We start from the raw sequence: 15647 nt of genomic DNA, 5'->3' as shown, positions 1-15647 counted from the left end.
TTATAAGCTAGCCTCTTGGATAGGTACCTTAAGTGTGTATGCAAACTCAATGAGAGGTGTGAGCTTGCTTTTTATATTAGGTCTACTTTGAGACAAGCAAAGACTTGTAACCGTAGCAACACAAAGAAGCCTTTCTCTTTTCTGATCTTTCAATCTGCACTTGCCATCCTCTCCTGCAACACAAGGCTGGCACGCCAAACCCTTTGAGAACCACTGCTATAGACAGCTGAAATTCGGCCAGGGGTTTCAGGGGACCAGGTAGAGGGTCTTCTTGGTAGAGGCACGTGCCATGGGGAGATAAAACAATTATATGACCTTCCGTAGGGAAGCTGCGGGTGTGGTCATGTGGACAGCATGACTAAACCCCTTCTGGCGCAACAGAACAGAGTGACGGAAACCAGAGTGCACAGAAACACTGTTTACCTTCCCACAGCAGCGCTACCTATTTATCTACTTGCACTGGTGTGCTTTCAAACTGCTAGGCTGGCAGAAGCTGGGGCAGAGCAACGGGAGCTCACACCGTTGTGGGGATTCGAACTGCCGACCTTCAAGAGGCTCAGTGGTTTAGACCACACCTGCGCTGTAGGGGGCGTGGTTGAATTCCATCACAATACCATTGGTTCATCACACATCCGATTTTCAAAAGAGTTCTTGTGACACAACAGAGAGACTTACCTAGAGAGGCCATGATGCCACAGGTCTCTTCCATGACTTCCGTATGCAGAGCTCTCTGGTCAGGATCCAGCAACACCCACTCCTCATCCGTGAAATGTATAGCCACGTCCTCAAAGGTTGCTGGACTCTAAACGAAAAAGAAAATGTTTCCACCTCAGAGAAAGCATATGGATTACTTGCTTATTACTGTTGCTCATTATCTATTAACTGCTGTGTTTTTTAATGACATTATCGTGCTGTGCATTTTAATTATGGGTGTTTTAAGGGAAACACTTCATTGCGTGTTTTAACGATGGCTGTTTCGAGCTTATTCTTTCTGTAACCACTTTCCCTACGTTGTCAACTGTTTAGAAGCCTATGTTAGTGTCAGGGGGACTCCCTACAGGGACCCTCCCCCAGTCACCCTGACCAGCACTTCGCCCAGTGACAGCGCAAGCAGCGGGTCAGGAGGAGGGAATGAGGAATGGAGCGGAGTGGAGAGGGGGTTCCAAGACATATCCGAGCCTTGACTCAGCTGGCCAGAGAGGGAAGGACAGTGCAGGATTGTGTCGGAGCCTTGGCAACGCTCCAGCCAAGGGACGGGAGAAGGAACACAGCCCCTTCCGGCGCCCACGTCGGGTCATGCACCCAGGCGTAGGGCAAGGGGGGCGGCGTTTTAGGGTTCCCAGACTATTATGCTGGCGCAAAAGCAGACAAGCGCCATTGCTGGGTTCTGAATCAGACTAGGCCGTCATGTTTCCTGATGTCTCTGCACTGTAAATAGTATGCACAATAAAGCTCTTAAAGACAGAGCAGACTAGCAGGTCTTTACTTGAGAGTAGCCGCAACAATCCCCTGACAGCTGGCATTAAGCGTTATTTAAATTCATAAGCAATACTACTACTACTACTAAGAAAAACACTTAATTCAGGTCTAAAGAGGTGAGGAGGGGACAGATGCACCACTGATTTGCTCCCCATACCTGATCCCGTGCCACACTAGCTGCTTCACTTCCACTGTGAAGAAGAGATGGATGAGGAAGTCTTGCCGGCATCATCCTGTCAACTGTGAGAGACAAAGTTAGTGGGAAGCCAGTAGCATTTGATGCTCTCAGAGATTAACAAATGCATGCCTAAGTACACACAGGCCTTGGAAAATGTTATATTTCTTAGTTCTAGTTGCAGGTAGGTAGCCGTGTTGGTCTGCCATAGTCAAAACAAAATTAAAAAAATTCCTTCCAGTAGCATCTTAGAGACCAACTAAGTTTGTCATTCTTCAGATACCTGAAGAAGTGTGCATGCACATGAAAGCTCATACCAATGACAAACTTAGTTGGTCTCTAAGGTGCTACGGGAAGGAATATTTATATATTTTTTAGTGTTTATAAAGAAATGTGTTTATATATGTTTGTATTTCAGTTGTGTGAAAATGCATTTCTGCTCCTTTGGGCTTTTGTTCTCAACTAAAAAAGTGATGGTCCCCATGTATTGGAAATAAATGCATGTTTAAGCAGTTGAAACAGCAAGAGAGGTATCTTCTGTTCCAAATATTAAAGCAGATCCTAGATTTATTTTGCACTCAACAGAGGGAGAACAAACTGATATACATCCCATTCATCCTTACCAAGTAGATTCTGTTTGGTACCAAATGGAACCGTCTTCATCTCAGGGAAAACCTTGCTCCTTTCTGCAAACTGATTCCGTCTCTAAACAGTAATGAAGAATCAAAACAAGGAATGGGGAGAAGAAATGACAGGAGCAAAATCCTAATGCAGGAGTCAGCAAACTTTTTCAGCAGGGGCCAGTCCACTGTCCCTCAGACCTTGTGGGGGGCCAGACTATATTTTTTTTGGGGGGGAATGAATGAATTCCTATGCCCCACAAATAACCTAGAGATGCATTTTAAATAAAAGCACACATTCTACTCATGTAAAAACACACTGATTCCTGGACCGTCTGCAGGCCGGATTTAGAAGGCGATTGGGCTGGATCAGGCCCCCGGGCCTTAATTTACATGCCCATGTCCTAATAGGATCTGGACATCTTTACTTGGATGCTCTCCTGAAAAAGTTGGGGAAATAGCAGTGTTTTGAGATACCCTCCCTCATGTTCTGAGCCCCCTGGGGACTATCTAGATGGAACACTCACCTGTGCCTCCTCCTGCTTCTTGTCTGCCTGGCTTAGGAGGAAACCTTCAGCCAGGGCCACAGCCTGGGAACAAGTGTCTGCACCACAGCCTCTCACCCAACTCTCCATCTCCGGTGGAAGGACAGCCAGGAACTGTTCCAGAATCACCAAGTCTAGGATCTCCTTCTTTGTGTGTCGATCTGGCTTCAGCCACTGACAGCAAAGATGGTGGAGTCGGCTACAAACCTCTCGGGGTCCTTTGGCCTCCTGGTAGCAGAACTGCCTGAACTGCTGGCTCTGCACGTTTGAGCCGAGAGTGATTTTCTCACTTGGGACTTTCTGCACTGACTTTTCCCAGAGTCTCCCATGGCTCTCAGTTTTGATGGCATTGCAGCCTCTTCCTGCTTCAGGGCCAGCTGAGTCTTCCTTTTTCTTCTGCGCTCCAAGGAAGCCTCCAGGAAGTCGAAAGGAACTCCTTCGCTCTTCTGCCATTTTCTGTCTGTCCTAATTAACCAAGACATTGTTTTGTTATGGGATTGCTATGCTGTAAGGTGAAGGAAAATACTCCCTGAAGTATCTTTAGTAACCTGGGATGTATTATAGTGATGTAATAGCCCTTCTGGAAGAAACTTTTTCAAGTAAAATACGCAGTAGGCAGTTCTGAAAGTGCGGGTCATAGACCCTTAACCTCACCCTGTGAGGTGAGGTAGTTTCAGTCTGAGACACCAGAGGAGCTGGTCTGGTTTCTCACTACCTTACCATGTTTTTTTTAAAAAAGATTGAAGTTGGAGCTGTGATTGACAGGTGAGTTGTTTGGATGCCAGGCAATAGTTAGGCATCTGTGGGGACCTAAAAAGCTGCCACTTCCTCCTATGATTTAATGCACATTTCATCCTAGCAACCAGAATGCAGCTTTCCTGTACAGCTTAGATTAGGAACAGGTTATTTTCTTCAAATACCTCTAGGGCAGGCATGTCAAACCTGCGGCCCTCCAGATGTTTTGGACTACAATTCCCATCTTCCCCAACCACTGGTCTTGCTAGCTAGGGATCATGGGAGTTGTAGGCCAAAACATCTGGAGGGCCGCAGGTTTGACATGCCTGCTCTAGGGAGTGTTTGTGGGTGGGTGCTAAAGAATCTCTTCCCCTCCAAAAAATGGTAAATGCAAAGAGAGGGGGGGGAGAGAGAGAGCTAGCTACAAAGAGGCTGTCCATACGTTCATTGAGAATTCAGTGTATAGTTAACTTACAGCAGAATGTGCAGGAGTGTTGTCGGCATCAAGGAGTTAACACTCTGTGCTAAGTGGAAATGCTGACTCAGCATCATGTGACATGGGGCATTGCCTAATTGGTCCATAGCCACCTAGTATTAAAAAGTATGGCTGACTTCCCCTCTCTGGCTTCTCCCCGGTATGTAGTCCCACCTGTGTATGCTGATTTCTGGATGTAAGAAGACTGCTTTATAATGATAGAAAACTGCAACTGGAATAAAGCCTTACTGAAAATACTGTACAGCTTGACTCTTGAGTGCATCATGTGGGGCTTTCGTACATTGAATCAGAATGGCATGCATGTGTACTCAGAATGTGTCTTACATGAGAGTTAAAGTGGGCACAGGATTGCAGTAATCAGGCCACATTAAGATTGGTCAAAGCCTTGGCGCTGTACTACCGTAATTTGTGAGTGGCACTCAGGAAAACACGGCTCAATGCCGTTTGAAGATCCGTCTGCTTAAAGGAAGCAGAAGCCCTTCTGCAGCCATTTTACCGTCTTTTCTCTAGTTTCACACCCACCATATGAGGTAGGTTTATCTTGTCGCATCAGTGACTGGAGCAAGGCACTCCGTGAGCAAACACAATAAGGCAAGTTCAAAATGTGAAACTGTCCAGACTCACGGGGATTTTTTTGATGCCGCTTCTCAAGACTGGCAAAAACGGGTTGTGTCTTTCCTTCTGCTGCAAAAGGAGAACAAGAAGAGCCAAACGGAGCCATCCAAGCACAGAGGAGGGCGGGGAGAAACTTGCTTTGCAGTTTTTTGTTTTTTTGCTCTTCTGCCTTTCATTCTGGAGCAATGGTTTGGGGGAGCAGGATTTGGGAACTGTGATGAAACAGCTGAGGGCAATGTGAGGAGGGCACAGGATGTGTAGCCTGAGATAAGGCTTAACCCTGAAGGCTAGTTGGCCCTTTGGGGTCCCTTCCAACTCTACAAGTCTGTGATTCTATGACCTCCTTTGATGGGCAGAAGCACTGTGGCCAACTTGAGCATCTGGCAACCTAGTAACTTAATGCTGACATCTAATCTATCTATTTATCTATCTCTACATTTATCTATGCCTGTTGTCTTTGTCCATGGAGTTTTCTTGGCAGGGATACTGGAGTGGCTTGCCAGTTCCTTCTCCACGTGGATCACGTTTAGTCAAAACTCTCCACTACGACCTGTCCATCTTGGGTGGCCCTGCATGGCGTAGCTCATAGCTTTTCTGAGTTATTCAAGCCCCTTCGCCACGACAAGGCATTGATCCATGAAGGGGATAAATGTTCTCGAAGCTACGAACATGAGCCTGACCAAACTGCGGGAGGCAGTGGAAGACAGGAGTGCCTGGCGTGCTATGGTCCATGGGGTCACGAAGAGTCGGACACGACTAAACAACAACAATAACATTTATCTATAAACCTGGCTTGGCTTTGCAGAGACAGGGAGGGAGGGAGAGAATTTCCACCACCTGATCCGGGGACTCGGTGTGTGTGTCCCTGACCCCCTCGGCACCAAAAAACACCCCCCCACAACCCAGGGACCCCACTTCACAAAAACGCGCGTCACAGAGAGGGGGCTCACCGGTTGCCGGAAGGGCGAGCGAGGACGCGGCCTCCAGGAGAGACAAAGGCCACTTTCTCCAGCCCGAGTGTGAAGCCAGGAAGGAAGAAGCTTCGGAGGCCGGATGTTTTGCCGGCGCGCTTCCGCCCTGCCTCCGCCCGACCACTTCCTGTCCCCTCTAGGGAGCAACATCGTTGGTCCAGGTTAAGCCAGGAAGGAAGAGGCTTCGGAAGCAGGATGTTTTGCCAGCGCGGTTCCGTCCTGCCTCCGCCCGACCACTTCCTGTCCCCTCTAGGGTGCAACATCGTTGGTCACAGGGCGCTTGCTGGGCGTGCAGATGGTCCCCGGGTTCCACTCCTGGGCGCCTCCGCTCAATCAGATCCAAGCAGCAGATCCAACCGCCTCCCCCTTCTTGCGCTGCCCAGCACATTCCAACCCCTGGGAAATACAGTTTGCAAAGGGTGCTGGGAACTGTAGTTCTGCAAAGGGGTGAACTCAGTATTGGGTGGATGAGGCGGGATGTGGGTGGGAAGGCAGGTCTTTAGATGCAGGCTTGTGTGTACACAGACCCAGTGACACCCCAGGTCCCTCCAAAGTTCCAATTTCTTGGCGGAGCACACAGGACTGCTCCCAACAAAGCAGGTGAAAGGGTGCGGGGCGATTTCCCGTTTCCAGTTTAGGGGTTGAGATGGGTGTTTTGCACAGCCAAGTATATTTACATTACGTTTTTACACACATACTCCCTGCACGAGAATCCCTGGAACTGAAGTTTGCGAAGGGTGCTGGAAATTGTAGGTCTATCTATACAGTAAAGGGTAAACTGCAGCTCTTGGTATTTGAGGGAGGCAGGTCTTTACATTTTTGATTTCTTGGCGGAACAGACTATTTCAGCACAGGAACCATGACCCAATTAGAAGGCTCCTAATTGGAAGAAGACAACACCATCCACGTTACCACACTCTTTGAATTATTGCTTCATGAAGAACTAGAAAATTTTATTTTTATTTCATGCGATGGTTTTGAGGAATATGCTCACCATCAGCAATGGGACAAGTTAAACTTGATACCCCGGTGCTAGGATATTTGTGTTATTGACAACTGCATTGTGTATGCATGAATAGACTCTGCCAGGAACATAATTATCACCAAAATAAAAAAATTCCTTCCAGTAGCACCTTAGAGACCAACTAAGTTTGTCATTAGGTGATTGGCCGATAGGTGTGGTAAACCTGTTGATGACTGTTAAGGACTGCAATTGGTCTTACAGAAAAAAGCAAGGGGTGAGATGGCTAAAAATAGCTTTATCATGTACAATATAATGAGATAAGAATCCTATGTCTCTATTCAGACCAGGTCTCTCTTATCTCATCATACGGAACTCCCAAATTCAGTTGTGATCCAAATCAAAGGTTGTATTGAGCTGCTATGCTTACAGCAGGCAACAGGTACACAGAACCAAAGAAAGCAGTATTTATTGTTTTCACACTTCGGCTGCGAAATAAGTCCCTATTGCAAGTGTTCAGGAAAACAAAGCAAAACAGGTTTCTAAGCCCTTCCCCCATACACACATTGGAGTGGGTGGGATTTATTTATTTATATTCAACAAATATATTATTTATATTCACTGGTCCCATCACCTCCTGGCAAATAGAAGGGGAAGAAATGGAGGCAGTGAGAGATTTTACTTTCTTGGGCTCCTTGATCACTGCAGATGGTGACAGCAGTCACGAAATTAAAAGACGCCTGCTTCTTGGGAGAAAAGCAATGACAAACCTAGACAGCATCTTAAAAAGCAGAGACATCACCTTGCCTACAAAGGTCCGTATAGTTAAAGCTATGGTTTTCCCAGTAGTAATGTATGGAAGTGAGAGCTGGACCATAAAGAAGGCTGATCGCCGAAGAATTGATGCTTTTGAGTTATGGTGCTGGAGGAGACTCTTGAGAGTCCCATGGACTGCAAGAAGATCAAACCTATCCATTCTTAAGGAAATCAGCCCTGAGTGCTCACTGGAAGGACAGATCGTGAAGCTGAGGCTCCAATACTTTGGCCACCTCATGAGAAGAGAAGAATCCTTGGAAAAGACCTTGATGTTGGGAAAGATTGAGGGCACAAGGAGAAGGGGGCGACAGAGGACGAGATGGTTGGACAGTGTTCTCGAAGCTACAAACATGAGTTTGACCAAACTGCAGGAGGCAGTGGAAGACAGGAGTGCCTGGCGTGCTATGGTCCATGGGGTCACGAAGAGTTGGACACGACTAAACGACTAAACAACAAAACAACATTCAACAAAACTTTATATGCCACCGGATGGTAACAAAACCTCTTAGACGGTTTACCCAAAGTGTCAAAGTTATCAATTACCGGTAAAAAACACTGAAAACAATAAAAAACATTTAAATTAAACAGCTAAGTTAAAACCGTAAAAATGTCAACATTAACAATGTTAAGATTGAAACACATCAACATCTATGCACCTGGAAAGGTTTGCCTGAACAAACATATGTTAAGCTGGCACCGAAAAGAGTACAGCAAAACTGCCTGCCTGATATCAATATGCAGAGAGGAATTTTAGCTTAGAAGTGATCCTATCACAAGAATTGCAACTCGCTCTGAGAACAGGGACCATCAGGAATCTCTAGAGACTTCATTCTCTCCTGAGGATCTTTGGGAACCAGGTTTGGGGGGGGGGCGCATGAGGGTGTCACACCCTAGTATACCGTAACACTTTGTAAACAGAACGTATTTACGTCAACTTAATTTACAGTACATTTCATGTTATAATAGATACATTTGGATTCAATAATAGCTGAGGGGAAGGGTCCGCAGGTGACAGATTGGTAGGCAGGATACACATCTTGAGGAAGAAGAACAAGCCTTCTTGGTCATGCGAGACTTGACAATCCGTGGGGTGCAAGGTCTCAGGTGAAGGCCTTGACTGGAGACACGGCCACCCAGCACGGTTTCAAAAATACGCTGTCTGTTATGACTGACTGAATCTCAAGTTAACACCGGGGAGGAAGTAGAACAGTGTCAGCTGCTCAAGGAAAGCATGTGAGACACTTACAAAAATGCCCCACTGGCGAAGATCTGGTGCTCTGTCCATGTGGCATGGAATAAGGTGTAAGACACTGGCCCTGGGCTGAGCCATGTTATTCAGAATCTCGGTTCAATCGGAGCCTTCTTCCATGTACAATACAGGTGCAGATGATAACTGTAGTTGCTGAAGGAAATAAATGTTGCTTGTTGTTGCACCCAACCACCTCTGAGGTATGATGAACAGAGGACGTTTTCTTCCTTATGGAAGGGAACCCTTTCAAAACCCTTCTCACAGAGGAACACCTAAAACCTGTGGCTTTTCTGGCAGATGTCCTGTGTGTTTTCAGCAGACATGAGGAAGAGCTACAATATGCCACCACCACCACCCAGACATGCTGAGGATGGCAGTGGCAATCAGGAGCACCACAAAATTGCAACTTGGAGGCTCTTGGAGTACATGAATTGCTGGTCAAGTTCTCCAAAGGAAACCTCTGCGGTGATGGCTACCTCATCAGTGTTTCCGAATCTCTCTTTAGCCTCTCTCCAGATCTGATGTGAAGAAGGGCTGGGCATGTGGTATGAATTTAATTATGGGCACTAAAAGTGCAGTCCGTGGTTTTGAGAGACAAGAAGAGCAACTTTTAGCTGCAATGGCAAATGACAATATCTTGTTGCTATCCTCACCCACGTACTAAATAAAATCTCCTAAAAATAAATTTGTATACAACCATTGATACGGTTTCTCCCCACTGTGAGTTCTTTGATGGGAAGTGAGATTGGAACTCTGGCTGAATCTCTTTCCGCATTCCATGCACTGATATGGCTTCTCGCCAGTATGGATCCTTTGGTGGGAAGTGAGACTTTCCTTCCGACTGAAACTTTTTCCACACTCTTGACATTGAAATGGTTTCTCCCCACGGTGAATACTTTGATGACTATGGAAGTTTGTGCTTGTATTAAAGCATTTCCCACATTCCAAGCATTGATATGGCTTCTCCCCACTATGAATTCTCTGATGTCGACGGAAGTTTGTGCTTGTATTAAAGCTCTTACCACATTCCAAGCACTGATATGGTTTCTCCCCTGTATGAATTCTTTGATGGGAAGTGAGACTTTCCTTCCAGGTGAAGCACTTTCCACATTCTAAGCACTGATATGGTTTCTTCCCACTATGAACTCTTTGATGCGAAGTGAGACTTCTCTTGGAATTGAAGCTATTTCCACATTCCATACATTTAAATGGTTCCTCCCCTCTGTGAATCCTTTCATGTAAAGTAAGATTGGAGTTCCGAGTGAAGCTCTTTCCACATTCCAAGCAGTAATATGGCTTCTCCTTGGTGTGGATTCTTTGATGGGACGTGAGATGTGAGTTCCGATTAAAGCTCTTTCCACATTCCAGGCACTGATAGGGTTTCTCTCCAGTATGGATTCTTTGATGGGAAGTGAGATTTGAGCTCTGACTGAAGCTCTTTCCACATTCTGAGCACTGATATAATTTCTTCCCAGTGGGATTTCTTTGATGGGAAGTGGAGTGGAACCTCTGGCTGAAGCCATCTCTACACCCCAAACGTTCATAAGGGATTTTGTTGTTGTCTCCCTTGTTCTTAATTTCTGATTTATCACCACCTGTAAATAAAGAGAGAAATAGATCAGAGCCTCAGGAAGAAATGGAGCCCCAAATTATTGAACAATCCAAATTAAAATTTGTGCTGGGGAAATAACAGAAGGGAGTTTGATGTGAGGTCTTACTACAGGGTTCACAGAGCCAGTGTGGTGTAGTGTTTAAGAGCGGTAGACTCGTAATCTGGGGAACCGGGTTCGCGTCTCCGCTCCTCCACATGCAGCTGCTGGGTGACCTTGGGCTAGTCACACTTCTCTGAAGTCTCTCAGCCCCACTCACCTCACAGAGTGTTTGTTGTGGGGGAGGAAGGGAAAGGAGAATGTTAGCTGCTTTGAGACTCCTTAGGGTAGTGATAAAGTGGGATATCAAATCCAAACTCCTCCTCTTCTTCTTCTTCTTCTTCTTCTTCTTCTTCTTCTTCTTCTTCTTCTTCTTCTTCTTCTTCTTCTTCTTCTTCTTCTTCTTCTTCTTCTTCTTTGCTGAATCGTAACATATTTATGGGAACCTGAGATTCAAGAAACCTGGGATGGATTTTGTTTGGCCCAGTCATGGAATCCACTCCATCTCCAAAGTCAGTAGTCTCTTTTGCCAACCAAACACTGACAGAAGAAAAAAGAAAAAAACGACAAACCTGACAGAATCCACTTCCCTAACAACTCTGAAGCTTACGTTTAAAAAGTCCTGGGCAGTTCAGACCAGCCTGATCATTGTTTAACATGGCATAACTGGAGAAAGATTATTCACAGACCAAACAACAAACTCAAGGTTATCTGTTGGGGTGTTAGAACGCCAGATGCTGTAGGTGGCGCGGCTGAGCTACATCAAAATATTGGGAGGGTCGTCTCAGAGATAGGTACTGAATTTCACAAAAGATATTATGATCCAACAGGGAGCCTTACTGAGAAAAGCCATGAGCCCACAATTCTCCTCCATGACTTCGTTATGCAGAGCTCTCTGGTCAGCATCCAGCAACGCCCACTCATCATCTGTGAAATAAACTGCTACTTCTTCAAAGCAAACTGGACCCTAAAGAAAAAGAAAAATGTCCTCCTCTTAGCATAAGTATTATTTACACATCGCCCTGTTGTTTTCTGCCTGTTAATTGTTTGTTGTTGACAGAATATGCGCAGCTTACAGACTTAACATATAGAATAAGAGAACAAGAAGAACATACGTTTGGAGAAGATTGGAAAATGTTTATTGAATACTAGCTGGTTCTGCACGCGTTGCTGTGTGTTAGTCTGTGAGATGGAGGGTAATAGCCCCCCTTCAGATCCCCCTGAGCCTCAGAGTCCCCCTGAGCCGAGGCGAGATACTGTGGAGAGGGCAGGTTTGATCCCTGTGTCTCCCCCCACCCTGTTGCGGCCCATTACCTATCCCTGCCCTCTATTCGGGCCCCCATCCCCCCCCGACAGGCCCCTACTTCCACTTGGCAATGTTGGGCCTTGTTGCTGTAAAAGGCCTGTTTTCAGTTCTGCTGAGGACTTCAATACCTCTGCCGGATGGATGTATGTGAGTGGTGGATCTCGTGGTGGAGGCGGGGTTTGTGGGTGTGGTGTAGATTTCACAGGAAGGGAGTGGGTGTACTGTGGGAAGAAATGCACTTGAGGGTGCTGTTTTACTTTGTTGAAAAAGAGGTCTGTACCTGCGCAGGTGTGAGTTCTGAGGGATTTTTTTCTAGGAACACCCGGGGAGTGGGCTGGATCGTTGTGTCAAAATTTCAGGACGATCGGTCAAGCGGTTACGGAGAAAAGTGGAGCCCACACTTTCACGATTTTTACATTTTTATATATCTAGATATGGGAAATAATTGCTTACAGCTGAAGATGCTGGAAGCATTAAGATAAATTCAACAGCGTAAATAAGCTTTGATGGATGCAATAATGGAATACTGAATGGTATAGTTTTTGTAAAATATGCAGGGGTTTATGATATGTGATATGAACCATGGAAAGACTACAAGGGAAATCACTGATATCTTAAGGATGTAAAAATGAGTATCTTAAAATGCAAAACAGAAAATTTAATAAAAATGATAGATGATAGATAGATAGTTTGTTGTTTTAATGGAATTGTTTTGCTGCACATTTTAATTGGATGCTTATTTTAACGTTTTAATGAGTTTTTTATTGTGCATTTTAATGGTGGGCATTAATCGTTGTATAAATGGGTGGAACTCAACATTCTGCTCTTCAAATCATTCTGTCTGCGTGGGCATTCAAGTTTGCAAGATGGAAGGATCCCCTCTCTACTCTCCCCAAGTGCTGTTCTTTTTGGTGTGACGCCCGAAAGCCAACTTCAAGGGGCACAAGGGGGCACAAGGAAAGTGGCGAAAGTCCTATGGTGCGACTGATGGGGTGGTTCGGTGAATCTTGGTCACTGCTTGCTGTGGTTTGCAAACTACTTAGAAGCCTATGTTAGCATTAAACGATGACTATATAAAGAAAACTCCAGGTACCGATAAATGATACTAATGATATTCAGAAGGCTAGTTAAGGTGAGGCGGCTGTTATTCTCACCACATAAACCTTATTGGATAGCTTTCCCAGCTTTTGTTAAGGACAGCTTCGACAGAAGCAAAGAGGAGAGAAATTCGTTCGAGCCCAGAGGCACCAAACTGCCCCTCTCTTCAGCCTCTTTCCCCACAATGCTCCTTCCTCTTACCTGACCTGGTTCCACAGCCACTGCTTCCCCTCGGCCACCATGAAATGATGGATGAGGGGGTCTTGCTGGCATCATTCTGTCACCTGTGAGAGACAAAGGTAATATGGGAAGCCGTTCTCTCAGAGGTTAAGCAGTGCATCTCTAACTACAGGTGGGCCTTCGAAAAAGTCTCACCTGCTGAGTGCATGTGCATGTTTACACTCATTTCATACTTTAGTTGTGTAAAAATAAATCTCCCTTGGGCTTTTGGTAAAAGGACCCTTGACCATTAGGTCCAGTCGTGACAGACTCTGGGGCTGTGGCGCTCATCTTGAGTTATTGGTCGAGGGAGCCGGCGTACAGCTTCCAGGTCATGTGGCCAGCATGACAAAGCCGCTACTGGCGAACCAGAGCAGCACACAGAAACGCTGTTTACCTTCCTGCTTGGAGCGGTACCTATTTATCTACTTGCACTTTGACGTGCTTTCGAACGGCTAGGTTGGCAGGAGCTGGGACCGAGCAATGGGAGCTCACCCCGTCGCGGGGATTCGAACTGCCAACCTTCTGATCGGCAAGCCCTAGGCTCTGTGGTTTAACCCACAGCGCCACCCGCGTCCCTTGGGCTTTTGGACCGAAGTGTAAAAGGACTCACAGGTTAGTTTCAAAATCAGCAGGATGTGACCAAATGGAGAGAGAAAAAAGCATTCATTCTTACCAAGTGGCCTTTCTCTGGTTTCCAACTGAGTTTTCTTCACCTCCGAGTAGCCAGTGCCCATTTCTGCAAATAAATCCTTTTTCTGTAGGGGCAACGAGGATTCAAAACAGAGAATGGGGAGAAGGATTAGAAAAGGAACGGCAAGAAGCAGAAACTTTAAGGGTATCAGGATGCTTTTCAAAAAAGGGATGGGCAATTAGTAGAGAATTTTGGGAGACTCTCCCTCATGTTCTAAGCCCCTTGGGAGGATCCAGAGGAAAGTCTCTCTCACCTGCTGCTCAGCCTGACTCAGGAGGAAACCTTCGGCCAGAGCCACCGCCTGGGAACTGGTCTCCGCTCCACATTCCCTCACCCAGCTCTCCATCTCTGGTGGAAGGATAGCCAAGAACTGCTCCAAGATCACCAGGTCCAGCATCTGAGCTTTCGTATGCCTTTCTGGCTTCAGCCACTGGCGGTAAAGGTGGTAGAGTCGGCTGCAAACCTCTCGGGGTCCCTCAGCCTCCTGGTAGCAGAACTGCCTGAACTGCTGGCTCTGGACATTTGAGCTGGGGGTGTCCTCCTCGCCTAGGATCTTCTGCACAGAGTTTTCCCAGAATCCACCACTGTTCCCCGTTTCGATGGCATTGCCCCTTCCTGCTTCAGGGTCAGCTGAGTCTTGTTCATTCATCTGTGCTCTCAGGAAGCCTCCAAAGGGTCAGAAGGAATCCCTTTTGCCGTATGCCGAGTTCTGTCTGTCCTAATTTGAGGCGCGACCAAACCTACAGAGCAAATACATAATTCTGTTGTAAAATTGATACACTGTCAGGAGAAGCAAAATGCTCCCCGAGCAAGCATAGATGCACCTTGCTAGGAACCAGGGCTAGATAGTACCAGCCCAGACTCTGTAAGTTGTTTTAAACTACAGTAGAAGCTGCCCAGTGTGGCTGGGGCAACCTAGTCAGATGGATGGAATAATAATAACAACAATAGTAAGAAGAAGAAACGGCTCAGGACTGCAATACCTCAAGGACTCTTTCCATATGAACCTACCCGGACCCTAAGATAAACGTCTGAGGCCCTTCTTTGTGTGCCTTCTCCTCAAGAGGTTCGGAAGGGTGGCAACACGAGAACAGGGCCTTCTCTGTAGTGGCTCCCCATCTATGGAATGCTCTTCCCAGGGAAGTTCACCTGGTGCCTTCATTATACACCTTTAGGCGCCAGGCAAAAACGTTCCCTTTGAACCAGGCCTTTGGTGACCTGATTTACATCCTATACCCTTTGAAAATGTGTTTTCTGAGGGGGTGGGGTATTGGATTGTTTTTGTTTTTATGGAGTATTTTGCGGTTTTATATCTTGATTTTATTCTGTGAACCACCCTGAAACACCTGGGTATATGGCGGTATATACATTCAATAAATAATAATAATAATAATAATAATAATAATAATAATAATAATAGTAGTAGTAGTTTGGATTTGATATTCCAGTTCATCACTACCCTATGGAGTCTCAAAGCGGCTCACAATCTCCTTTCCCTTCCTCCCCCACAACAAACACTCTGTGAGGTGAGTGAGGCTGAGAGACTTCAGAGAAGTGTGATTGGCCCAAGGTCACCCAGCAGCTGCATGTGGAGGAGCGGGGAAGCGAACCCGGTTCACCAGATTATGAGACCACCACTCTTACCGGTAACCACTACACCACACTGGCTCTCTATTTCCTAAAAAAAAGTCAACAACTTTGAGGGTTCTCTCCCTAAAAAAAGCTGACAACTCTGGGGAACCTAGGGGTGCCGGCCGGATCTTTGCACCCCGGCGCCGCATATGCTTAAGACAGCCTTGAGTTAAATGTTTTTATTTATTTACTTGATCGGGAGGGGCAGCTGCCCCCGCCCTAGACCCATGGCAATAATCATAGAATCAGAGAATCGTAGAGTTGGCAGAAACCACCAGGGCCATCCAGTCCATCCCCCTGCCGAGCAGGAAACACCATCAAAGCATTCTTGACATATGCCTGCCAAGTCTCTGCTTAAAGACCTCCAAAGAAGGAGACTCCACCACA

At 46.3% G+C, this 15647-nt stretch overlaps 1 protein-coding gene across 2 annotated transcripts in view; it reads right to left on the bottom strand.

The window, feature by feature from the left end:
* The window catches only part of LOC118081319 (zinc finger protein 420-like), a 24578-nt gene that overhangs the window by 7917 nt on the left and 1014 nt on the right, over window positions 1-15647 (bottom strand). Inside the window, exons 2-7 of one of the 2 annotated variants that reach the window (XM_060269551.1) lie at window positions 13882-14368; window positions 13611-13692; window positions 12917-12999; window positions 11152-11278; window positions 9360-10257; window positions 863-867 (exon numbers count right to left, since the gene is read on the bottom strand). In XM_060269551.1, coding sequence (XP_060125534.1) covers window positions 863-867; window positions 9360-10257; window positions 11152-11278; window positions 12917-12999; window positions 13611-13692; window positions 13882-14277 — 1591 coding nt within the window. In that variant the 5' untranslated portion in view covers window positions 14278-14368. Of the gene's footprint in view, window positions 1-675; window positions 803-862; window positions 868-1636; window positions 1720-2277; window positions 2360-2801; window positions 3285-4674; window positions 4735-5615; window positions 5720-9359; window positions 10258-11151; window positions 11279-12916; window positions 13000-13610; window positions 13693-13881; window positions 14369-15647 lie in introns of those variants that run through there. The other variant, XM_060269547.1, reaches the window with a different exon arrangement.

This window comes from Zootoca vivipara, chromosome 2 (genome assembly GCF_963506605.1).
Source record: "Zootoca vivipara chromosome 2, rZooViv1.1, whole genome shotgun sequence".
Taxonomy (NCBI): domain Eukaryota; kingdom Metazoa; phylum Chordata; class Lepidosauria; order Squamata; family Lacertidae; genus Zootoca; species Zootoca vivipara.
Note: the sequence above shows the minus strand (reverse complement) of the source record. Positions and strands in the feature narration are given on the sequence as shown.